The 27,085-nt window shown below is 31.6% G+C and overlaps 1 protein-coding gene across 11 annotated transcripts; it reads right to left on the bottom strand.

Annotated features, from left to right (window-relative positions):
• Positions 1 to 1,077: 1,077 nt before the first annotated feature.
• Positions 1,078 to 10,184, bottom strand: LOC108323032 (OVARIAN TUMOR DOMAIN-containing deubiquitinating enzyme 7). 11 transcript variants are annotated; one of them, XM_052868804.1, is made up of 14 exons: positions 10,166 to 10,184; positions 9,884 to 10,008; positions 8,005 to 8,111; positions 7,607 to 7,682; positions 6,928 to 7,077; positions 6,525 to 6,586; positions 4,008 to 4,092; positions 3,776 to 3,925; positions 3,517 to 3,634; positions 3,189 to 3,316; positions 2,946 to 3,040; positions 2,655 to 2,797; positions 2,533 to 2,570; positions 1,415 to 1,579 (listed from the first exon to the last, which is right to left on the bottom strand). In XM_052868804.1, the coding sequence occupies exons 2-12, from the start codon at positions 9,938 to 9,940 to the stop codon at positions 2,668 to 2,670; spliced, it is 1,158 nt and encodes a 385-aa protein (XP_052724764.1). In that variant the 5' UTR covers positions 9,941 to 10,008; positions 10,166 to 10,184; the 3' UTR covers positions 1,415 to 1,579; positions 2,533 to 2,570; positions 2,655 to 2,667. The 11 variants fall into 11 exon arrangements, with proteins under 11 accessions (XP_017410907.1, XP_052724764.1, XP_052724772.1 ...); XM_052868812.1 differs by lacking the exon at positions 10,166 to 10,184 and adding an exon at positions 9,367 to 9,496 and having other exon boundaries at positions 9,884 to 10,085; XM_017555378.2 differs by lacking the exon at positions 10,166 to 10,184 and having other exon boundaries at positions 2,533 to 2,567; positions 9,884 to 10,089.
• Between the last annotated feature and the right edge of the window lie 16,901 nt (positions 10,185 to 27,085).

The raw sequence follows: 27,085 nt of genomic DNA on the forward strand, positions 1-27,085 counted from the left end.
TATCGTGGTGAACACATAAAAAGGTAGTGGGAAACTATAACCTACTTTTCCAAACTAAGTAATGTGTTGTAGTGATTGAATGTGTTGAACAAGGTTTTTTCTTATTTCGGTCATGTGATGGACTTTGGGGGGCACTCTTTTTAAGTTATTGGAGCAAGTTTAGTGTTCAACGCAAACTTCATCTTCACCAACCTTCCATGTCTGCCATTTTCTTCTTTCTATGCTCTTACCATTATGATTGCTAGGGCTCACCAACTAACACTCCTTTTGCATGCCATCCCTTAGGACTTCACTCTCTTCATGCCTCAGAATTGCTTATGAAGTTCTAGTTTTGCCCTTCCACTATAGCCTTCCCTATCCTTTTAAGTTACCAATAATGCAGATTTAGGCTATTACTAAATCCCATGCTAGGCCCAAACCTTTACCTCATTCACACGGTTATTTTAGCAAATTATTCCAACTTCATTTCATATTATTGCATTTCAAATTTCAATCATTCATATAAACTTTTGATTTTAATATTCACGGGCTTCATGTCACCAGTTCCCTTATATGAACGATTCTCTTGTATCTACACGAATACGTATATTAAGAATGTACGTATGGATATATGAATAGTTATGGGTATTTTTTAAAATAATAAAATTTTATAAAAAAAATTATTTATATTAAAAATAAAAAATATATATTTGTAATAAAAGTATATTAAATTGGATTACTTCATGTATAGTAAAATGTATTTAACCAGATAGATACACTAGAAAGGAAAAAAGTCAATTAAAAGAGTGACATCTCCAGAGCATTAAGAATAATATCCATTATGCTCCATTACATGTCTGCAACTTTTTAAGAACGTATACTAAAAATTGCAAAGAGAAGCCAATGTTTGTTGGGTTTAAGTAACGAAGAATTTGATACCCTTTAGACCTTAAGTTGAAGTGTTGTAAATGATAAGAGTTTTCTCTCCTTAATTAGATTCGCCCATCTCGTTTAGTAATTGGTAATAGGAGATCCAGATCGTGCCACGTGGCAATGCAAAGATCATTTTGCTTCTAAGACTATTCCAGAGACCATGAATAAATAAATAAATTAAATGAGGAACTCACGCACCTCGTATATACTCTTGTCGACTTAAAGAGAGCAAAACGTCAGAATACGCATGCAACCGAGTAAGAATTATCAGAAAATTCCTCGATAATCAAACTAGTAAATGACAATCACTGGGAGGGTTAATTCTTCCTCATTTGAACCACTCTAGTCTTGTATTACTGAGATAATGTAAGAAATTTTTCTCTGGTTGATTAGGTCCATTGACTCTAGCAGAAAATGTTAAAAGGAAAAAGGACCCTTGTTCAGCTGAACTTTTTGACTAAATCATAATGATGATATTTCTACCCTATATTTTAGGCAAAACTGATTCTCACACGAGATTTCCGATGAAAAGAATGATCAAAACTTCCACATTCTTCACAAAAGCATCTTGCCGGAAGAACAAAAATTGTAAATGATTTCTGTAACTCTATTTCTGCTTCTGTACATTCCTTTCCTGTACCTGATGTGGTTTCTGCCAAAAGCAAACCTGTTTAGGAAAAAAGGCAAACCTATCAGTAAACAATGTCCTAGGTGGTGATATCTTGATAATACAACTTACAAGGACACAGGATGCACTTTCGAATAAAGCCTAGATGTGAAGTTGGTATACACTCTTGTGAAGAGAAAAAAAAATAAAGGAAGCGGAAGGAAAACAAACAAAATAAAGCGAAATGGGTATAAAGAATCAGTACAAGAAACACTATTTGATTCAGAAGAGGAAAATAGTGAAAATTAACTTTTTGAAATTGTTTTATTTATGACTAATAATTTTATTTATTATTATCAATATTATTTTTTCAGTTGTTTATTATTATAGTAATAATAATAATAATAATAATAAAATAAAAAATATTACATCCAAATCTACATGTCAAAACGTGTATTCAAGCAGCATAACTAAGTATACGTGCATCGCAAACAATTATGCTCTTGCGTAGCAAATTTCTATATGTTTCTTCACAGTGATCCCTAATCTAAACGTCAAAACGTGTATTCAAGCAGCATAACCAATTATACGTGCATCACAAACAATTATGCCACTGAGAGTAGCAAATTTCTGCATGTTTCTTCACAGTGCCACGTGGACCGTCCGTTTTTCTCTTTCCTCTTTTCTTCACACTTCTCTCCAACCAACCCAAGCACCTTTCCTCATTTCTACTCTCTTCCTTCCTCCCTCCCTCATTCCGCCTTACCAAAACCAAGTCTTAATTCAAAGACCGGCCAGTATATATTGAAGGGACGATAACAACATAGTAGATTACTACTAAAAGCTGGCATCTTGGTAGCCAATAAGTTGTCATGAGCAGTGACGATAACATGAGCATATCAACTAGTTGACATAACATGAGCAGTGACGATATAAAAACTGGTAGGGTTCTCTTTATATGACCTTCAGTAAACTTGTAAATCCAGAGGAATGTAAAGACAAAACTTGCTCACCTTCAGTATCATCTCCTCTGGTGCAGCACAATCAACTTCTGTCGGAAGAAGCAATAACTTATTAATCAATTTTGCAAAGCAGGGAAAAGGTTCTGTAGACCATAGTACAAGGCATGTCTTACATCTATTGTCAATTCAAATACAAAGGGCGCCCACGTCAGGTGTTACCAAATCGTATTCACTAGGCGCTTCTACTTTTGCAGAAATCCCCTTTTCTCCTCGCTTCCTTTCATTTTTCCCTCTTCGTGCGTCAGCTGCTTGGTTACTGACACAACAGAAATATTGGTCACACGCATTGAAATTTTCTCACTTGATTACATTCTTGTAGCAAACTAAATCAAGTCAGCTAACTTAAATCCAAGGAACATCAAGTGAGCTCCCAGAGAAAATTTCCAAACACTGAAGACACGTACACAAGAAACTTAGCAGATTGTGTTCCCAAGGCAGATCCACAACAAGCTTTATATTTCTTTTTGGAACCACACGGGCAGACCTTGTTTCTAGGAATCTGGTGGTTAACACCACAAAGAAGAGGCAGTTAGAATAACAAAAACGTGTCAAAGGAGATCATAATATTTAAACAGCTAATTTAGTTTGGATCAACCCCTCCAGGGGATTAAGCACCTATAAACTAAAATTAGCAGAAAATAGAGAACCTTATCATTTGGTTGCAATTTGATATTGGTCTTCCTGGAACTATTGTTTGATTCATCATTAGTGCTGTCCTCTACCTTGTCCTCTTTGTGTTGCTTATGGTTCTCATTTTCATCATGACCTATACGTGCTTGGAATTTGAGACTAGGTTGGTTACGACGGAACCAAAGTTTCATTTTTCTCTACTAATCATAATGGTTTATACTAAATGCTAATGAATAAATGAAACCTCTATGCAAGAAAAAAAATTACCAATAAAGCATGAAAAGTTAGTTTGCCATCTAAAGTATGGAAAGTGCAAAATGCATTTATTATACAAGAAAACATTACCATAAGTATTAGCCCGACTAGGTAGGGAATCTGAGTTCGCAGAGCACTCTTCAGTTCCTTGCTCTGCTATTAGAAATTCTATCGCAGCATCAATGTCTCCATTTACCTGCCCTAGAATCTAGGACAAGGAAGACAGACTTTTAATACATGTAGCGTAACTAAAATTTAGAAAAAACAGCAACTTGCAAGAGATCTAGCCGAACTTAAATATTAGTAATGTAGCACAAGCAAACAGCAAAATGATATGCACTCATTTCACCTGTTCCACTTTTTCAGCATTTTCACATCCAGTTCCAGCCATAACCAACTTTATGGACCCCGGTTGAAAAGTTTCCTTACCAGCTCGCCCACGGGTTTTGTTGTTCATAACTTTTGTTTCATGTGAAGGTACTGAAAGATCAGCATCAGCCTTTCACAAACTAAAATTAATCAGGCATATGCTCCAATACTTGATACTAGTCCAAAATTCAAGAAGCAGAAATAATAACAACCTTGATTACAATCGGCCTTGCCGGCCCATCACAAGGATCATCCTTCAACCGCACACTGTTATAATGCTCCCCATCATGATAAGACCTGAAAAAAACACAGTACACTCAAAAACCATCCGAATTCAAATGCAAGGTCGAGGAAAATTATGTTTTCATTGTTTCCGTATGCATATACCTTGAGTTTAATTAGAGGCATTATGCATAAACAGATTACAGCACACAGAACAATATTACAAGACAGTGTCCTTTCTAAATTGATAGAATGATGTGATTAAGATTAGAAACTATTAATTACTAAATACTCCAACTACGTACTGATAAGATATGCGTTAGAATAATTTCATCTATATATCATCATTAAGCCTAAGCAGGGTGTAGTCTGCTAGATCATTTATTAGTCACACCTAGTTCTGCACCTAAGTGTCTAGTGCAATCCCTTAATATTTCATATACTCTTGTATTTTCAATATAAATAGAAGTCAGTGAGACGAATCTCTTAAGTCCTCTAGAAATATATTTTTCTATTTTAATCTCAAGTTGGTATTAGAGCAGGTTGATCCCGCTGTGGTTTTGTCTCGTCTCATCTGCCAACACCTGTCATTGTTGTCCGCAACTGTCCGGCGTCATTTGCCGCTGTCTGCCATTGTTCGATGCTGTTTTGCTACTGTCTACCTCTATCTGCAGCTGTCCACTGCAGTTTGTAACCGTCCAGCACCATCAACCACTGTTCTATGCCATTTCGTCGCCGCCACCGTCAGCCATCGTAGTTTCATCCAACGACCACCGGATATGTTCATCTCTCTCCCGCAACCAACCCTGCCAGTGCCAAAGTCCAATTCTCCTCCACGCACCACCACGCGCATCATCTTTGTGTGCTGTGAACAGGCACGTGTTGTTCACGCGCCACCTTCTGCTTGTCGAAACGTCACCATGCCACTTCCATAGCTTGTGTAGACATTTTCAAACCAAGGATCTTGGAAGCCTCAAATACTTCTTAGGCATTGAAGTAGCTCAATCAAAAGATGGAGTTGTAATTTCCCAAAAGAAGTATATTCTTGATATTTTACAAGAAACAGGCATGATTGATTGTAGACTGGTAGACAGTCCTATGGACCCAAATCATAAATTAACAACAGAAGAATGTGAGTTATTTTCCAATCCGAAGAGATATAGGAGGCTAGTTGGAAAACTTATTTATCTGATTATTACAAGACCATATCTATCTTTTGCAGTTGGAGTGGTTAGTCAGTTCATGCAGGCTCCATGTGTTGGCCATTGGAATGCTATCATTCACATTCTAAGGTACGTCAAAAAGGCTCTCGGGCAAGGATTGTTATATGAAGATAAAGGAAGCCTTCAGGTCTCTGGGTACTATGATGCAGATTGGGCAGGTTCGCCTATTGATAGACGATCTACTACTGGATATTGTGTTTTCCTTGGAGGAAACATTATTTCATGGAAAAGTAAGAAACAAAATGTAGTGGCTCGATCAATGACTAAAGCTGAATATAGGGCAATAGTGTCACTAACATGTGAACTTATATGGGTAAAGCAGTTCCTTCAAAAGCTTAGCTTCTATAACATCCAGACTATAAAGATGTATTGCGATAACCAAGCTGCTCTCCACATTGCATCAAATCCAGTCTTTTACGAGATAACTAAACGTATAGAAATTGATTGTCATTTTGTTCGTGAAAAGTTGTTGACAAAAGAATGTACTGAGTTTGTTGGATCAAATGAACAACTTGCATATGTGTTGACCAAGTCATTAAGGGGACCTCAGATTGAGTTTATTTGTTCCATGGTACATACAATCTATATGCTCCAACTTGAGGAGTGTTAGAATACTTTTTCATCTATGTATCATCATTAAGCCTAAGCAGGGTGTAGTCTGCTAGATCATTTATTAGTCGTACCTAGTTCTGCATCTAGGTGTCTAGTGCAGTCCCTTAATATTTCATGTACTCTTGTATTTTCAATATAAATAGAAGGCAGTGAAAGGGATCTCTTAGCCCCATAGAAATATATTTTTCTATTTTAATCTCAAGTATATGCAAAATCTAATAAATAATAGGATCCAAATCCTAATCAATATCATTGAAAGGATTTTTCATTCACACACAACGATTGGATTTTTACTCCGTAATTTTATCAATTTTCCTTCAAAGCAATCTAAGAAAATCGCATTGGTTACAACCAGCTTCATCAATCACGTTCAATTGTCATTTTCCATACCTCATGTCTAAATAATGAGCTCAGCCTACACTACAAATCTAATATTCTATTCATGTACATGTGTATGTGATTCTAAATGGTGGTTTTACTAATTGAATGCCAGATTAGAAAGAAATGTCTCCTAATTACAAAAATGAAGACTTAGAGTCTGTCAGCAAGTTAAATATATAAATAATATTTTGCTAGTTTAGTCATAGATTTAGCATATCAAAATCATCACTATAATTTTCAGACAAAAGAGACAAAGGAGTACAATATAACCATAGACTCCATAGTACTTACAAATGGACCATGCGAACTCCATGATCGTCAAAATTTCTTATGTACCACCGAGGAGACATGTGCTGCAAAATCCCACCAATATGAATGGAAATTTCTATTAACTTTAGCATGTAACAAAATACAAAGTCTATCAAAGACATCATAAAAGCAATTAAATATATCTGGGAAAAATATGCATTTACTATTTTCAGTCTTCACATTAACGAATAAAGCTTACGCACATTCAGAAACAAAATAAAATTGCATGGGACAGAGATGATAGAATGTGAAAATACCTCGATCTTCATTTGTATAAAGTTTAGATAATGAATAATCTAACTAATCAACAATATTCCATACAAAATTATGCGACATTAGAATATAAGATGTGAAGAAGTTGATTATCTTCAAGGATGCTGCTCACCCTGTGAATGCATATATTACTACGTGTTACAAGAGAAGCTGCCTGCAATTCCATATGTCCAGCCCATGTACCCTCATTTTCCATGGATTGGCAATACTCATCAAATGGTACTTCATCTTCAATAAAGGGCTCAAACATCTCTCGATTATCCTGTTAATCACAGCTTCAAGACCAGGCTATGTGAAGGAGTTTTCCTAAAAATTAAAGAGGGAAACTAACATAGGAAAGTTCACAAACATAAAATATCACTGAGAAAAGAATAGACAAATCACAGGCAACCGATGATCCTTATGATTGATTATGGATATTATTTATGGTTTTTCAACTTTCCTTTCATTTATTAGGTTAACTGTGAATACTTAGGTGATTAACCAGATAAAGGTTCCAACCAAACAATTTTCTTCATGCCACATCTTACATCAACAACACACAGATTAACCCAGTATTTCAAGCCCTACCTTTTTTTTTCTATTTGTCTAATGAAGGGGTAAAGGGAGCACAGGGGTATAGCATATTAATGACATAGATATTATTTTCTTTTTTCAATGAATTTCAAAAACCACATGAATCAAAATTATTACATAAACAATATATAAGCATAAAATATGAGAAGTAATTAAGTTGAAGATTTGAAAAAGAAGAGGAAGAAAAGAACAAAATTGTTTCCAGAACATTGTACCAATATGTGTTTTACAACCGTGCTGCGGTACTTTTTATGTTCTTCCTCATTGCCTTCCAACTGATCAGCAAGGGATCTGCATAAGAAAGAAGAATGCAGATTTTAAATTAATATACAATGTTTTTCGCAGGATTGACTCATCATACTGAAAACACCAAACGCCAGTGAAATTTACCTAGCCAAAAATCCAAAAACAGGAGGTGGATGGAGAGAGATAGAGATCTAATTTAGTACGTGATAATGCCAAAATTATAGGGACTATAACTTACTGTCAGTTTCATAATAAGAATAAAAGATTGGTACTGTGTGCAAGTGAAAGTACCTAGTATAGTAGTATGTACTATTAACATGGATGCTAATGTAGTCAGTGCAACTGGATGCTAAGCATTCAAACTGACCTGAAGAAACAATTACCATCTGCAGTCACTTCAACAATGCGTAATCCCAGAGCATCCAACTGAGTACGAAATTGAGAAGTGTCAGCCCGTTTTCCCAGCTTCTTAACCTGTTTCCAATACATGGCCGGTCACCAGTGGCTAAAGTATCCAAACAACATCTATTCCTAGAAACACTACAAAATACAAACTCAATTGGATTTTCACTCAATAGATTAACATATAAGAGCTTTTTACAACAGCCTTATCCCACTGAGTAATAGCTAAGGGTATACATTCAAAACAGTTAAATTAACAGTAAGTACAACAAGAGAGTTATTGCATTTTCTGTTGTTTCCTTCAAAAGTCTTTATAGCACCTTTTGAAGGATCTTCACAAAGACAAAATCAGAATAAAGCAGTTAAAATATTGGGATTGAATGCAAAATGCTTAAAACTCTCTTCTACGTGTGTATTGTAAATGCAGAAGACGGATTTGAAGAGGACCACATGTGTTTATTTCCACGGATTCACGCTGATTTGCAAGGAAGTTTGAGTCCCACACTCAAATCCATCCATCAAATAGAAGATGAAATGCGAAATGGGCTGATAGAAGGACAAAGTCCGTGTGGCAATGAATGATTTCCCCAAATGCCCCTCACATGCAATTACCTGTCACAGTGCACCAGGAGCCAACATAATCGATTATGTATAGCCCATGATTGATTATGTTGGTATCAAAGACCTCTATTTCCAAGTACATTCGTCACATAATTGATTGTGGTGACATTTTTTGCCATGTTTTGTTAAATTACGTGGAGAAAAACCAACTGTGAGTAAGGCATTAAAGATTAAGCACCCACTATGGACAAAAATTAGCCAACCACTCATTTGAGTGAGGAAACCACAATTTTTATTTTTGTTCTAATATATAATTTGTATTTGAAAATGTAGCTTTCAACTAATTTATACATTATCACATCAGTTATATCAACTTACTACTCATTTGTCACCTATTTCCACCTTTTTCACTAAATCCTAACAACCTTATTTTCCTCACTATTTATCGACCTTTTTCATGCTCCCTCTTTCGATCCAATAAAAGTTAAGTGGTCTATTCACTCAACAGACTTTTAATATACATATAACGGATGATTATAGAGATAAACAAATCAGGGTACAATCAGAACAGCTAGTACTGCCTCTACAAAGAAAAAGTAAAGACACCAAAGTTGGCTTTTAATAATCTAGACAGCAAATACATAAAATAACTTTTCCAACAACTGGAAAACCAAGTTGGCATAGAGGAAAAGAAAAGGCTCCTTCAATCTGAAAGAAAAAAAAAAAGATAAGAAAAAAAAACATCACAAAAAACCCTAGGCTTAACCTCAAACTTAGACAGACATCCTTGACAGTACATCACTGGCCACATCAACAGCCATAATATAGATGTCACCACCTTTGTCTCTACCCTCGAATGTAATTTAGTGCCACAGCAACCTCATAAATTAGTTATGCTGAAAATTGAAATAGATGATTCCCGTTTAGCAATCTAATCTCTAAAATGTTCCTTACACGTAATTTTTAAGATATAGCCACTAGTAACAGTGCAGATTCCAGTAGTACATCACAGATGCCCCCTCTGAAAGATGCAATGCAACCCACACTAACATCACTAAAATGCATAAATAAATAAAATTATGAAATTGTTAAATGAATATAGGGTTTATATTGATCATTGCCTACAGTAAAACAATTAAAGCACGATAGAGAGATACGTTAGGAAATAACAAATTGGGATCACAAATGCAACACTAATATCCATGAATTGTAGCAAGAGATCGATTACCGAAAGAGAACATAAAGTAAGTAACAAGGAAGAGATAACGGAATTTGAAACCTACTTGCGGTTGTTGTTGCTTCTTCTGGGATAGCTTCTTCTGTAGCTTCGGCTTAACCATGTCCTCGTCCGAAATTGAAAAAATAAAACAGATTTCTTAAGGTGTCTGTCTGAGTCCGTCCCAGAACGCTGCAAGATACAAAAAGTGAAGAACTAAACTAAAGCCTATTCAAATTATCAATCATTATTTATAAGCTTTTACTTCCTGCACCCCAAAATTTCTTTACCCACCTCCACATACAAAATAAATTGTGGAAAGAGTTTTCTAGAATAAGTTTTTTCTCACATTTTCTCTTCTTCCTCTTCAGTGTTCTTCTTCCCCTCTTCTTCAAGTAGTGGCGGGGTGGTATGATGCAGTCCTTATCATTGTGGAGCTGAACTTAAGAATTGTGGGGGTGCAGAAAGCAGCGTACTTGACTTATTCCAGAATCTGGCTCTTATGAAGCAGCTTTGAATTAGATTATTAGATTTGTAAAACAAAGTTTAATAATTATGTATCAATAATTGACAATGTAAATATATTATTCATTAATAGCATAATATACCATTAAAATTTTACAAGGGGATTGAACAGATTTTTCAAAAATGTTTTGCAAATATATATTAAATATTTTAGGATTTAAGAAAACTTATATAAAGAAAACAAATAAAGCAAGCTTGTTTTTTATACTTACTCATTCAACAGGAGCTTCTTTTTAACAACTCTTAAAAGATTATACTAATTTTTTCAAAATATTATAATGAGTTTCACCATTTCTCGTTCTCAACTATTCAATTTGAATATATGAGTTTAGTAATTCCTAATTCAACACTAATTTTTTTTACTATATCATTTAGCTCAATTAAACTAAATAAACAAGTGTTTTGATTCTCTTTAAAATTTACATACAATAATTTTTTTTAGGAAAACAAGTATAGATCAATGTTTTCAAAGAAAGTATGTTTTCAATAAATGAAATATGAAGATTTGTAAAATCTTTTCTTAAACAAAGAAAATATTAGATGATGGAAGTTCAGAAAGAGAATAACAATGTAAGAGTCAAAGATAAAATTATTGTATTCTTCTCTTCATCTAATCCTCTTTATATAACCCTCTTCAAGAAAGATTCGTTACTCAAAGAGAGTTGACTTCGAGAAAATGAGGTATCCTTCATATACGAAATCAGGTGCTAGGTAGTGTTAGATCAATAATGTTTTTTTACGAAGGTGGTGTGTACGATTTTCTCATACCAAAAGGCATTAAGAAAACATTCTAAGAATGTATTTCTATATCTTAATGACCTTTTGATCTTGTAAAAACTTTTGAATAAAGTTTTGTTATGATCTGCACAAATAAAGAAAAACAAAGCATCACAAATAAGAAGTACAAATTATACATGCATTTAGTGTTATAAATGTTGTAAAGCATTTAAACATGAATCAATTCTAAATTAAACATATGCTTATTTCTAGATAATAATGATTTTAACTTCATATTTGCATTGTTAAATACAAGCACACAATATCTAGTTATGGTCATATGATGGAAAATTTTAAAATAGGGTTAAACTTATTGCATAACTTCTAAAACCAATCATTTTCAATAATCTAAAAAGGTAGTTCCTCAACTATTAACATCCTAACAAGTGCAACAATAGTTTTCTCGTGGTTGAATTCAACAAGTTTTAAATTAATAGCATTAAGGTGATCTTCATGTCCTTTTTCAATATCTAATGTTCTTTGTTTTGTATCAACGTTCCTATTAGTATAATAATATTTCAAATGTTTAATCAAGTTAGTGGTTTCATACTTTTTAGTCTTCTATGACTTGTCATAGTACTTGTAAATTGCATTGTCAAATGTACTCATATCTTTGAAGGAGTCCTTATAGGTTTTCTCTTAAGTCTTTTGCTTGATTTAAATGACTTTGGTTGTGTAAGAACATGTGACCTTTATGGTGATTAAACTTCAAATTATACAAGTTGAGTATAACCTTCATATGATATCATTGGTGGCATACGACTTGAAGTATTCATACTTCCTATGTTGGTAGAAGACTCAATACAACTAACATTTTTCATTTGTATGGACATTGGAACAATTACAAATTTCCAAAATATTTAAGTAATAATGAACAATTTGTTTCATATAATAACAATTATTAATAATTAATGATAATAAAAAGTTACAAATCAACATTATCAACATCCAGTGACTTCATGCATCCAATAAAGTGCAAAAAATATAATAGAATCCCATAACAAACATTGTTGGTGTTGGTGTGCTTTCTTCCATTGAGGAGAGCAAATGTTATGTAAATTATAAGCAAGATTGTGCAAGGAGATAGAGAGTGACAAAGAAGGAAGATAATGTTTTTATTTAAAAGAATGGAAAACTAAAATGCATAACATTTCACCTAAAAAAGAGTTTCAAGTTGATAATATGTTAGAGAAAATGCAACAAAAAAAAATAAAGACGAGCGACTAGGATAAACAACGGAAACAAATGACATAGAGGTAAATAATGAAGGAAAAATGCGACTACAATAATGTTTAGGTTTGTTTGTTTATTGTTAGAGTTGAGATGTGACAAAGACGAACAACAAAGATAAGAATGTTAGGGTTGAGATGAAGAAATGTTGTTGTTTAGGTTTGTTTATTTGATATTTAGGTTGAGATGCAATGGAGGTGACTCCTATAAGTGAATAACAAAGATAAAATGAAGAAAAATGCATTGTTACTACTAGAGTTTTATATTTGTTTATGATTATGACAATTATGAGTAAGTGTGAGATAAGTATAAGAGTAAGTCTCAAGTTGGGTCTCTAGTCACCCATAATAATGCATTACTCAAACTCGAATCTATTTGAGATTCTGAACCAAAATAAAAACCTACCAAAACATTAAATCTATTATTTTCAATGGATTGCATGCATCTAAATAAAGTTAAGAAATCGAATTTTATAATATTTCATGAATAATATACACTAGTTAATATACTAAGTTTATAATTAGTACAAATGGCTCAAACTTATGTTGTAAAATTATCTACTTCATGAAAAGTATCAATGATTTTCAAAATCTTTATGCTAATAAATGTTTTTGTAAGAATTTATATAATCGTTCATTGATTTAATTATACGACATAAAAAATTGTAAATAAATAAAAATTATAAATAAAAGATAAAAATAGCAATTTTACTTATCTTTTAAACACAACAATTTATTTTCTAAGCTTCTGGGCCATTGTTCCGTGGGAAATGGGCCCTAAGCTTCTGAATCGTCTGAGTCCGAGTCCTTGCTGCAGAGAGCAGAACTAAAATATGGTGGCAGTTATTAAGTTTTGCGTTAAATGATGCAATCACGTACACTATCTTGGTATGGCCGTTGCAGTAGGATCCAATGTAACCACAATATATGTTTTTATTTATTTATAATTATTAGGATTATTTTTATTCTTTTAACAAGTGTTTATAATAATATATAATAGAATAAATTATCTTTGTCAATTAAAATGGTCTTATAAAATATTTCACTCCTTTTTACTAATTATTATAAAGAGTGTAAATATATAAAAATAAACCCATATTTCATGCATTTTATCAATATTTATTCTTTATCTTTTTCTTTATGTTTACCAATATTATATTATTTATTATAAAATTAAATATATTTTTAGTTAAATTTTAAAAACAATAAATATAATTTTTTAATCCAATTAGGTATAAATTTTTCTTACTTCAATATCAGTTAGAAAATACGTTCCACGTGTAAAAAAATTAAATATAATTAGATTAAAAAAATTATATATATATATATATATATTTAAAATTTAAAAACTAAAATATATTAGATTTTTAAACCGATATTAATTCCAATTTTGTGGCAAAATTTAAGAATTAAAATTATAATATTTCTCTCTTTAATATTGAATGAAGTTTTTTTTATATATATACGGAATAGAATTTGATATTTACCAACTTTTTCTATTTTAAAAAAAAAATCTTGATATGAAAATGGAGATAAAATGGTTAACAAATTAGAGATCAGGCCTGATTTCACAAACAAGACAGGTCTGATTAAAAGTTTTTATGAATGAAAATTATTTCTATAAACTAGGGTTGTCATAAATAATAAAAATATATTTGTTTAATAGTAAATATTTATGAAAATATATAAGTTTCAGAAAATTAAAGAATACAGTACTGTTTTTGTTAGAAAAATATTTTTCATATTAAATTTAATAAGAATAATATAAAATTTTTATTATAATAGAATTTTTTTAACTAGATAAAAAGTACATTTTTGTTACTTAAAGATTTGAATTTTCTTATAATTGATTTCTTATAAAATTCATATTATTCCCATTGGTCTCTGTTTCAAAGTATTGTAGTATTTTTCTATGTAAAACTTTCACCTGAAGTATCCACTTCTTTTGCCTTTTTCTGCACTGTGACTTTTACTAAATATGGTTTCTTTGTCAAGTATTTCTTCATAAATTGTATAAAAATTGGTTGCACATTACTTAGTGGAAAAAATGATGACAAAGAAATTAAACACTCTTAAATGAGTTTCATGTTCATAGTTGACCTGTCTGTCCAAAACTTTTACCTAAAGTACCCACTTATTTTGTCTTTGGTACCAGTTATATTCTTACACCATGACTTTTATTAAATATGGTTCCTTTGCCACGTATTTCTTCATAAATTGTATAAAAATTGGTTGCACATTACTTATAAGTGGAAAAAATGATGACAAAGAAATTAGGCACTCCAAAATGAGTTTTATGTTCATAGTTGACCTTCATATGCAAAACTTTCACCTGCAATACCCACTTATTTTGTCTTTGGTACCGGTTTTGTTCCTGCAGCATGACTTTTACTAAATATGGTTTCTTTGCCAAGTATTTCTTCATAAATTGTATAAAAATTGGTTTCACATTACTTATAAGTGGAAAATATGATGACAACGAAAATAGGTGAGTGGGATGAAGCGACACTCTCTCTACGAACGACGGCACTTCGACGACACTCTGACGACAATGGGTGGGTGGGAGGAAGCGCCACTCTCTCTACGAATGGCGGCACTATGACGACACTTCGACAACAATGGGTGGCTGGGTGGAGGGAAGAGGAGACTCTCTCTAGGTTTCGCGCTCTCGGTTCTCTCTCGAAGCTTCCTCAGATTCGAAATCTGAAAAGAGAAAAGGAACCAAAAACTTGAAACCCTGCCCCAATTTTGTTGCCACTTCATTTTCATATTTAAAAATTATTTTCCACATGCACCACTCACATTTTGACACGTGTCGCGTGTCAAAATGTTGTCAAATATTATTGTTAAAGTATCATTTTCTTTATATATTTATCATAACTCACACATGTCTCTAAGTTATAACTATATATAATGATCGGAAAATATCCTTCTTAAGAATGTGATAAAATAAATTATTTTTTAATTATTTGACTAATATAAAGTATCTTTCTTTGTATGAGTTTAATAGTTAATAGAATTAAGATAATATCGTATTTATTACTTTGTTTTTATATTTGATTGTATTTGATTGGATAAATATGAAAAATTCTCTATAATAACTTCACTGATCAATTTTATTATCAAAGATGAACGGTTAGATGAAAACATAAATAAAATATAAAAATGTTTTAAAGAAAGTTTTTAAAAAATAGAATATCTTTATAAAAAATGAAACTCAAATATTAAAAACTATTTATATTTCAAATAATCGAACATCATCTATTAAAAATTATATCTAGTACTCTACTATCCTTAAAACATAATTTATAAGAATGGATAATTATATTTATAATTATTTCCCAGTTTCATGAAGCATTAAATTTGCATTCCTTACTTCGTTTCATTAAATACTATAAATATGTATTTTGTATTATTAATAAATAATCAAAATAAAAAATATTAGTAATAAAAATAAATTTAGTATTTGATAATTATTTTGAAATTTTAATAAAATGAACCGAGTTAATATGTTTTACCAAATAAAAAAGAAATCATCACAATTTAAAATTAATTATTTATTGTATTTCATTCACCTATTTCAGTGTGTATTTATTTTTAATTGTATAATTTTATTATCATAACTATTTTCTCACTCCATATTAGCTAAATTAAAAGTATAATTAAAAAATTATATTATTTTAAATCTTAAAAAATGACAGATAAATAAATAATTTTAAAAACTAACAATTGAAAAAATATTATAATGTTAATTAGTTACATTAATTACTTTGCATTTTGGGGTTGGTGATATAATCTCTATTCAAAGGCTTACGAAGAATTCGTTAAAGGGTGTTACTTTTGTGATATTAGTAGGTAGGTAGTAATTAAAAATAATAATAACTAAAAAATTTCATATTCCTCTTTACTTCCTTCTTCCCACTTTTTAACCCCAATTTTTAGGCGGGAAGTATATTGATTAATATTTTTCACAGTAGATATTTATATATAATAAAGTTATAATAATCGTACGAAATAATAATTTCGTTATTATTTTAATTTTTTAACTAGTATTTTAAGATTATATTCAATATTTATGTTTGTAATATATAAAGATAAAATATTTTTTATAACTATATTTTATACTAATAATAATTCACTCGTTATAATAACTAATGGAGGTAACGATTAAATATATTTTTGTCTTTAATTTTAAGTGAAATTTAAAATTAGTCGTTTCTTGAAACTTTGATCCAATTTAATTTTTCAATTTTTGAAATGTGTGAATTTAGTTATTTTAACCAAATTTTGTTAAGTTTATTTGACATTTCAAACACATCTCATGGTAACATTTGAGCTTTTACCCTGTTTGAAACAATTTTTCTTCTGTTCAGAAACACATTTGAAACTTCAAATAAACTTAATAAAATTTGATTAAAAGGATTAAAGTTATGTTCACTTGTACATAATTTATTGTTTAAAAGGAATGAGCCAGAAGAATTATCAATCAAAATTATGTTCACTTGTATGGATTTAAGAGGAAAGAACAACAATTAATTGAAAGATTTATTGATTTTTAATTCATCGTGGTGGAAGTGCTTGAAGGGATTTGAGATAAATTCTCATCTTTACCCTTGTTTCATTTCATAATTACCAAAATTTTGAAGAAATATCACGTGTAATCACTTTTAATGTTTCTCGAATCCATGCCAATGTAGATAATCTCCAACTGCTTCTTATTAATATAATCTAACAGGTTAATTGAAAGCTGCTTCAAGTGAGTCTCTTATGTTCATAGTTGATTACTTTTGTGGTAAAAAATAATTCAAATCATTCTAAATGCATACAAAATATATACTACCATTTTTTATTTTACAGGTTACATATTTTTACCATAAAAAGTTATGTATATAAGAATGTAAAGGATTCACTCAGCATGAATTAATAATAATAATAAATAAATAAATAATAATAATAATTATTATTATTATTATTTCAATTTATTAAATTACTATTTTTTACATTTTAATAATAATTTTAATTTTTTTTCTTATAAATATTTTTACAATCAAATATAACATTAACAATTATCATTTTATATTACTTTTATGATTAGGGACATTTTGGTAATTTTTAATTTCTACCAAATTTTTTATTTGTCACATCCGTTAAATTCTACACTAATTTTCATAAACTTTACTTTTAAATTTAGTTTCACTGACCTTCAAATCCACTCAAATAAACAACAACAAATTTACCCTCAAATCCCCTGAAATTCATTCACTCACTCTCCCCCACATCATCTCCCTAGTAAATACACCCTAAATGCATGTCGTTCTAAAGATGAGAAATTAAATTAGTCTAAGGACTAAAAACATATTTAATAATATTTTCTATATTAGTTATAGTTATAACTGGTATAAAAAATGGACACGATAATATTTTTCAATAAAAATAAATTTTATACTGATTTTAGTTATAATCGATATAGAAACTAATTTATTTATTTTTATTTATAAACACATAAACAGAGGATTCTGAAACCATTCTCTCCCATTTAGGGTCTCGAATTTAATTTTGGTATAAATCACATCTCATCCAAAAAAAATCATAGTAATTTATTTTGATTAATAATAAGTCTTATTTGTAGGGTATTAGAAATACAATTAACAATATATCTTTTAGAAAAAAAATATGTTTTTGATTACAATATCTTTTTGTCAAAAATAATTTTAAACCATTTATTCTCTTTCACTATTTATTCTCTTTCACTATTTTGTTAACGAAAAAGTCATATAATCAAGGATACAAAATCTTATATTTTTAAAAATTAGAAGACTATTTTTTATTAAGAATCTACTACTAATATAAACTGTCACTTGAATTTTGAATGGACCTCTAACATCTCTAATAAGAATATTTTATTTGTGAATTTGTTAATGAATAGCAAGAACATGATTTGTGAATGGTACTTGATGATATGTTAAAGTATCTGATTTTCTTAAAGAAGTTATTAGAGTGGAAACAACCTGGACTCACATCCTTTTGTTGGTTGTAGGTAAACCCATCCTAACCACTGAATACATGAGGCAGATTAGGGTCCACAAGTCCACATTATCACTCAATTATTATCAAAATCGCCATTAATGTTAAAGCTAAGAATAATAAAGTTTCGACACAACAATGCTAAGAGTAAAGCCAAAGTCTTTGCCATATAAAGCAATGCATTCTATCCTTAATTGCTTGACTCTTCATGCCCCACTAATAACCACTCCTTTTCTTCTTCCTCATAATCATTTTATTTAGTTAAAGTTTTATAATACTAGCTAACAAAATGAAAGTATTGATGTAATTTACCATAATTTGCATATTTCAAATAAAGTTTTCTGTTAATAATAATGTTAGCCACTCTTATTTATTTAGCATCAGGACTGAGACAGTGTTAAAGAGACAAGGACTTGCTATCTTCCAGTCCGTTGGATGAAAGCAAAATCAGATCACCTAATGCAATGGAATAAACTTATTATATTTTAAATTTTATTCATCAATAATTCTCATGTATTTGTTAATATTATTTATTTTAAACATAATTTTGTCAACATTATTCTTCACATAATTTGATTCTGCATATATTAATTTAATAACGTGATACTGAACCCAAGAAAATCTCATGAACTATTGACAACCAATAACCACGAACCTTGACCACGCAGAAGCCTACGGAGCTTGAGATTCTCAGAAACAGTATCAGTCAGGTACTGTTATTAATGCCAACTTTCTTTTACGATAACAATTATTACATATCAATTTTTATTTCTCATTTAACAGATCTTTAATTTATTATTTATTTTACCTTTTTATATGTTTAACATTTTGCATATAATTTTTATATATTTATATTATTAGTGTATTTTTAAGAATTAAATATATTTTTAGTTTTAATATAAAATTGATTTTATTTCTAAATTTTAATATATTTTGATTCTTAAATTTTACAAGTAAATAAATATAATATTTTAATTGAATAATATTTTTTTATATTTGTTAAACAGTGTTTTAGAGTGAAAAATATATTAAATAATTTAAACAATTCAATGATAATTAAAAAGAAAATGTTTTCTTAACAATTTTTTTTGGATAACTTTTTTACAACCGTCTATATAGTAGTTTATGTAACATCCCGATTATATAATAACAAATATTACATAATCAAGACGTCAACATTCCAAATATAGAGAACAGTCGGATCATGACGTGTAATTAAATGTAAAATTACAGTCATCCAGAAATAAAAGAAAACGGAAATTCAAACTTAAATAGCTTAAAGAGTCGAACACTACACGTGTTCAGATGGGCAACTCCTAAGAAGACTACTCCGCAACCTTAGTATTCTCCAGCTCTTGCTCCAAAGGAATCTCCGCGACAACATCTGCTCCCATCCAAGTGGATGATCATCGCCAAAGACACATACCCAAACAGCACATAACAAAAACAAATGCAAGGGTGAGCTAGATATAAAAGCATGTTAGAAGTACAACACAGTTACTTCATGTCATCATATACAGGAACAATAAAAACATACTCATAAAACCACATCTCATAACCTCATACAACTCATCCTTACACCTACATAGTTCAGCTGACACACCCCAACACTATGCAGAGTAAGTCACAGCTCATATTTACGCTCGCATAGTTCAGTTGGCACTCTCCAACACTATGCAAGGTAAATTCCCAACACACGACTAATCCGGATTTGTATAACTGTCGAACTATCAGTCGTCTTTGCACTTGCATAGTTCAGCTGGTCTTTCTCCAACACTAGCAAGGTAAATCCCCCAATCTGTCTATGTCTAAATTCAAAGACTATAGACGAGGACCTCCCTCTACTCTCACCACTTACATTGTTCTCCTCTACTTGAGTATCAACAATGCTTTGAGTGTAGGGATAGACAGACCAAAATACAAAGTTCACTACAGTTATACAGAACAACAACAACGCCCCTTATAACACTTTCGTCCATCTCTCCCCGAGATGTCCAAATCATACTCCAATTCATTGTCCACATTCACAATCATATTTTCACACTAAATTAACATATCTCATATATTCACATACTTTCACGTAAATTTCATCACAGCATATATTCCAAACATTATTACACATAATTCAATTTAAAAGCAAAGGAACTTAAAATTCAACATATTTGAAAAATACTATTTGGACGAGCACTATTCACAGGACACCATTGGACGAACGCTCACTCACTGTTTGGACGAACGCTTCACTATTCGGACGAACGCCAACTAACTGTTTGGACGAACGCTCAACATGCACTCAAGGACGAACGCTCAACTATTCGGACGAACGCCAACTAACTGTTTGGACGAACGCTCAACATGCACTCAAGGACGAACGCTCAACTATTCGGACGAACGCCAACTAATTGTTTGGACGAATGCTCAACATGCACTCAAGGACGAACGCTCAACTATTCGGACGAACGCCAACTAACTGTTTGGACGAACGCTCAACATGCACTCAAGGACGAACGCTCAACTATTCGGACGAACGCCAACTAACTGTTTGGACGAACGCTCAACATGCACTCAAGGACGAACGCTCAACTATTCGGACGAACGTCCACAATTTCATCGCGCGCTCAGGCGCGACATGCCAGGCGAGGCATTTCCAGTGCCACTCGCGCCTGGGCGCGACAGTGGGGCGCCCGGCGTGACCTGCTGCAGAATACAGAATTCTGCAGATTTGAGGTCAGAACCTCTCTTACTATTTTCAACTCTTTTTAATTAACTTCTAACACCCTTAATTCATGTTTTATACTAGATTGAACTTAACTAATTGATTATAAACGTTCCTTATTCAATTCTTAAGGGATTCATACTCAAATTCAACCATAGAACACCAATTTTCACAACTTAGATACTCAAACTCCAATTCTAACACTTTACACCTATTTTGATCAATTTGATGGCTCTAACAAGTCATAATACAGTGGGTGAAACTGTTCCAAAGGCTCAATAACACTCTAGACCCCAATTACTCAAAATCACTACCTCACTTCCTCTCCAAAAGACTAAAAAGCTATGAAATTCCAATTTCTTCCAATTCCAAAAACATACAAGATTACATACATGAATCAATACATCAATTTCAGTCCAACCATACATATAACCACAATTTTCCAGCATCCTACTCATGCAACCACTATCAACATCCCAAAAATCCAACTCCCCTTACCTCTTGAAGACCTCCTAGCAAATCTTGAATCCAGTAAAGCTCTGGACGTTCTCTACCTCACCTCTGGATGTAGCACCCAACACTTCACTTGAATCTACCTTCCTCAAGCTTGCAGCTACAACGCCGGACGACCTCTGCCTCACTTCTCCCAAGTCTGCAGCAAGCTTACTCTCCTCTCCAGCTGCAGCATCCAACCTCCTTCAATCCCTGATTTCCCTTTTTAAGAAGAAAGGAATTGGTGTACTCCACTGCTGGTGCCAGCTCAGCCGTCCCTCTTCTCCATCCTCAGTGCTCAATCCCACTATGAAGGTAAGTGATGATGGTGCTTGGAGCACTTCTTGGTGGCTGGAACACTTTCAAAGTGGGAAGACCCACCACCACGTTTGCTGCCCAAAAGAAAATAATGCTGATGGAGGCTTCCTGGTGGTGCTTGGAGCACGTTCAGCAAAGGTGGAGAGACCCACTTCCAAAAATGCAGCCGCCCCTCCTTCTTCCAGAAACGTGTAACCACCCACATGAGGCCCACCTCCACCACTATTCTTTTCCAAAGAATAGACGGTCCTTACAGTTTATGATTGGTCTGTTTCAAATATACGGATCAATAAAATAATGATATATAGTTTATTGTCAAAAAGTTGTTAAAATATTATTAAAAAAATTATTAACATATCATAGTCCAATTTAAATATTTTTAACACGTAAAAAACATTAATATAAATAAAAATTTATATTTATTTATTTTTAAAGTTTAATGATTAAATATATAAGAATGAATTTAATTTTGTATTAAATTTTGAAATTAAAAATAAATTTATAACATAAATGATAAAAGTAAAAATATTGAAATGATCAAATAAATAAATGTAATTTAATTTGATATTTTTTAATATGCATTTATATTATAGAAATAAATAATTACAAAAAATATAAAAATAATAAATAAAATTAAATAAATTATTTTAATTTACCTTTATATTATAGAAATAAATAATGACAAAAAAATATTAAAATGATATATATAAAAGAAATTAATTTATCATTTTTATTATTTATAATATTTTTTGTTTTAGTTTAAAATTTATTTTAGCTCCAATTTATGCTATTTTTTAAAAAATATTTGTACAAAAAATTATTTTTAAAACTTTTTATTATAGTTTAAACATTATTTTAGCTCTAATTTATATTTTAGTATAAAATTTATAAAGTTTTATAATAAATTCTTTATTTTAGTTTAAATTTTATTTTATCTGTAATTTATATTGTTTTCTTAAAAATACGTTTATAGATTTTAGCTCTAAATTTTATTTTAGTTTAAAAATTAAAAAAATTTATAATAATTTTTTATTTTACTTTAAAATTTATTTAGCTATAATTCATATTATTTTTTAAAAAGATTTTATATAAATTATTTTTATAGTTTCTTTTTCTTTTTCTCAATTCAAATAATTCAATTTTGCATTTGTTTCTTGTTTTTGCACTTAAAAATTGGCATTTTAAAAATGATAGTGCTTTAAAAGTTAAAAGTCAAAGAGCTATTGACTCGATGATCGTTGGACGAAACCAAAGTCAAAGCGCTCAATGACATGATATTAGTTGAGTGAGACAAGTCTCACGGGATGACTTTTAGAAAATTTAAGTTTGTAAGTTATAGTGATAATTTCGATGGACGAACTATTTGGTCACAGATGAGTAGTGGGCATTCAGGCACTACTCACTAACTTTATATGTACTCTTTTGGTATGTTTAATGTGGAATTTTATGATGTTAAAAAAAAGTTGGTTGATGATGCTTATCTGAGAATGATTGATAGATTTATGGATAAATATGTATGTGAATAATGATGTATGAAATTGTGCTAAGGATGAACTTATTAATGAATGTGAGCATTGTATGTATTTGACATAATTTCAGAGATCTCGTGGAGAGATTCTATGGTGATACTTCTTTAGTGTATGTATTAATATATGAATTTAGTATTAAGAGTTATCTTGTCGCTCTAATAATCATCCAATTTCAAATAGAGAAGAGTGAAGTATGTGGTGAGAGGTGCGAAATGTCCTAGTCTAGAAGTTTTATATTGACCAAAAATGTTGACGGATTAACATTGTGTGTGGTAGCTTGGGTAGACGAACTTTTTCACCACCACAAGTGCATAACTCACCAGAGTCTGATATCAATACATGTATTCGGATAATTGAGTTTAATATCAGTCTTTATATGTTATATGATTATTTATTATGAATGAGTGAAGTATGATAATATTTCTATATTTATTTTATGAAAACTCTTTGTACATTAACTTCCTTTGTTCTTTCTTTTAGTGTTTCTTATGTGTTTGTTTGTTTATTTTACTATGAGCACTTTATTGGTGTGAACAAATGAGTAATAAATGTTGAAACATCTCTAGTGGAGGACATTAATATTATGAAGTATTTTTATTTGTTGTGCAATAGTTTTCCTTAATTGCTTTATATATAGTTTATTATTATAGTTATTTTTTTTAATAACTGTATTAATATATATTTATATTTTGAGATAATTTGGTTTTTTTAATCAATATGATAATATATAAATTTATCAGTTATAAATTATATTGCTGCTAGCTAATCTAATACCGTTGACAAAATAAAATCACATTGAATCTACTTACAAAATATAACGACTTTAGTTAAAAATTAATATAGAAAAAAAAACTTATATATAAACCGTTTAAAATTATAGAAAATAAGCATGCAATGTATAAGTGTTGTAATACTCTCACAGATTGCGAGAAAGAAACTCGATGTATAAGTTATTTAGATTGAGAAATACAATAATTTAAATTTGTGAAAAAAAAATAAAAAAAAACAAATTAATACTCATTACATTAATTAATTTAAATTAATAAGAACTTAGCATACAACATAGAAGAAAAGAAGAAAATAAGTGAATGAATGGTTTGAAAGAAATAAGACATGTTTATTTATAAAAGTCCAAACAAAATATGGTTACAATCCCATAAAAGAATAGGGAAAGGGGTGAACTGTGCATACAAAAGTCAACATTTTCATTAATAAAAAGTGAAGGAAAAATACAAAATAAAAACCAAGTTTGAAATTGTAGTATATGACCGTACGACTATGAAAAACGATGAAATCAAAGAGTTTGTACTAATCAACAACTTTAAGGACAATCTCTAATTAAAATTATTATAAGGGTATTGGACGTGATTATGATTTTATTAATTATAATTCTATCTTATTGCAAATTTAAGATTTTACTGTAACTCTCGTTCGGTTAAATTACTGATTTTAGCGTTGAAGTGCCTTTATCAGATATTCGTTAGTACGGATTGGAGCCCGAACATTGAGAACGTGGAAGGAATTTGACTAAGTGTGCTCAGAACAACCTAAGATGACCCGAAGAAAGTGTGAAGGAGTGTATTGTAGAGATCATCGACCCTAAACCTGAAACATTTTGACCAATCACCTAATAAAGGTACAAAAGGAAGATATCATACCAAACGCCTCAGCACCAATGTTCTTGTGGCCAAGGCATTCAATTAGAGGACGGGCGGGAAAGCGTCGGGGCAGACCATCGATAACCACGATGCTTCGACCTCGACCCATGTCATGTAGGTTCAGGACCAAAAAGTCACCTTTTGGGACTCCTCGTCCATAAAGTGAAAACTTCGGATGCCCAACATTGTCAAAAAAACTCTAAGCGTCCAACTTCCTTTATTACTACTTTGAAGTATTTAGTCTTGAATCCTTTAAAAGAATCCAAGAACAGTTTAAATAACAACTTATTCTCCTTGGAAATAAGTGACACCCAATCTCGTTTAACGATCGGCCGCACACAAAAATAATGGAGAGATGGCAGGAGTAGGAGTTAAGTCCAAAACAGAGCATGTCACCACGAACGCTTGCATACACGCCCAACCATTTGGGTTTAACTAGGTAGGCGCCACATACTCCCTTAACACGACGACTTGGAAGTTTGTAAAGGGGACGCGAACAAACATTTAGGCAAAAAGAAAGGTGTACAGGAAGAAAAAAATCTTAAGTACTCTCTTCCTTCTTATGGTACACCTGCTCATTCCCTTATAGACAACCAGCCTGATCAGAGCGATGTCCTCCATATTTCATACGATGCAAGACCGCTCGACCCAGTCCTTCAAGTCTTTCTTCAAACGAAAGTAGGTGACATACTCACCCACTTTGTGAGACGCCCAGTCGTAATCCGGAATCACAGGGAAAGTTTGAACGACCTCATCGCCCTCATCCTAACCATCAACTTCCATCCCTCTGTAATGAAGACTGATCGCTACATCGAAAAAGTCCCTATCACTATACCCACTGGTCGAATTGTCAACCGAGCTGTTATCCCGATCGGTTGTCTCGAAGAAAGAAGAAGACACAGAGCAAGGATATGAAGACTATGTGTCATCGCCGGCAAGCCCTTTTCACCCTGTCCTGATGACTCTTCAAACGAAAATAATTGAATGGTAAACATTTTATTACCTTGAAGCAAATAATCAATCGTATTATAGGTAGAGCAGAAAAGAGAAATTGGTGAAAATGACAACCACAATTCACTCATATTTATAGGGGAATCACGCGTAATCGTCGGCATTTGCCCATCGTTGGATTCGGCCACGATCAATGGACCAGATCAAGCGCCTCTGCCACTCTTTTAAGGTGCGAACCACGAGGTGGCACGAAAAGCCTTCCCACCAAACAAACACTCAACTTCAATTCAAAAGTTAACTGTAAGATCTAACCAGATGACCCGACAATGGACGAACTCCCACAAACACGATTCTCCACCACGGCGACCTAAAACAACAAATCCCAACACCAAGTAAACCTGGCTCGGGCTTGGGAGCCTGTGTACTGTATGACCGTATGGTTTGGGTTCGTGGACGGTCGACCACGGGAAACAATGAAACTGAATGGTTCGTAGCCATCAGCAATCTTAAATACAACCTTTAATCGAGATTGTTGGTAAGCCCTACTTATTAGATGTTGGGCTATGATTACGACTTTGTTAATCATAAGCTTATTCCGAAACCTATAAATACAGGTTAAAAATAAGAAGGTAGGTTATTGAATTTATTGTGAATTTAAAATTTTACTGTGACTCTCATTCAGTTAAATTACTAACTTGAGCGTCAGAGTGCATTTAACATGTACTTGTCTATACTTGTCTATTCGATTTAGAGTCCGAACATTGAGAACGTAAAAAGAATTTAACTTCATGTTTTCAAGACCACCTAAACTAACCCAGAACAAAGTGTGAAATAATGTATTATAGAAATCATCCATCCTAGACCCGAAAAAAAAAAAGACCTTGGCACATAAACTCAAACGAAGCCTACAACATCATAAGAACATAACCCACTTGATTCGATATTCGCATGAAAAGTTATTATGTATAAACCTTTTAAAAGTAAAGAAAATAAGGATGCAATGTGTATACGTCTTGTAATACTCCCTTACGTAAAACAAATTGCGAGAAA

Source organism: Vigna angularis, chromosome 1 (genome assembly GCF_016808095.1).
Source record: "Vigna angularis cultivar LongXiaoDou No.4 chromosome 1, ASM1680809v1, whole genome shotgun sequence".
In the NCBI taxonomy this organism is placed as follows: domain Eukaryota; kingdom Viridiplantae; phylum Streptophyta; class Magnoliopsida; order Fabales; family Fabaceae; genus Vigna; species Vigna angularis.

Bases quoted from the DNA above. Each gene is read 5' to 3' on its own strand.
- LOC108323032 (XM_052868804.1), bottom strand. From the start codon at position 9,940: ATGGTTAAGCCGAAGCTACAGAAGAAGCTATCCCAGAAGAAGCAACAA. The intron at 4,093-6,524 runs GTAAGTACTATG...TGTTTTTTTCAG, and splicing joins GGAGTTCGCATGGTCCATTT to GTCTTATCATGATGGGGAGC. The intron at 3,317-3,516 runs GTAATGTTTTCT...TCAAATTCCAAG, and splicing joins TAGTCGGGCTAATACTTATG to CACGTATAGGTCATGATGAA.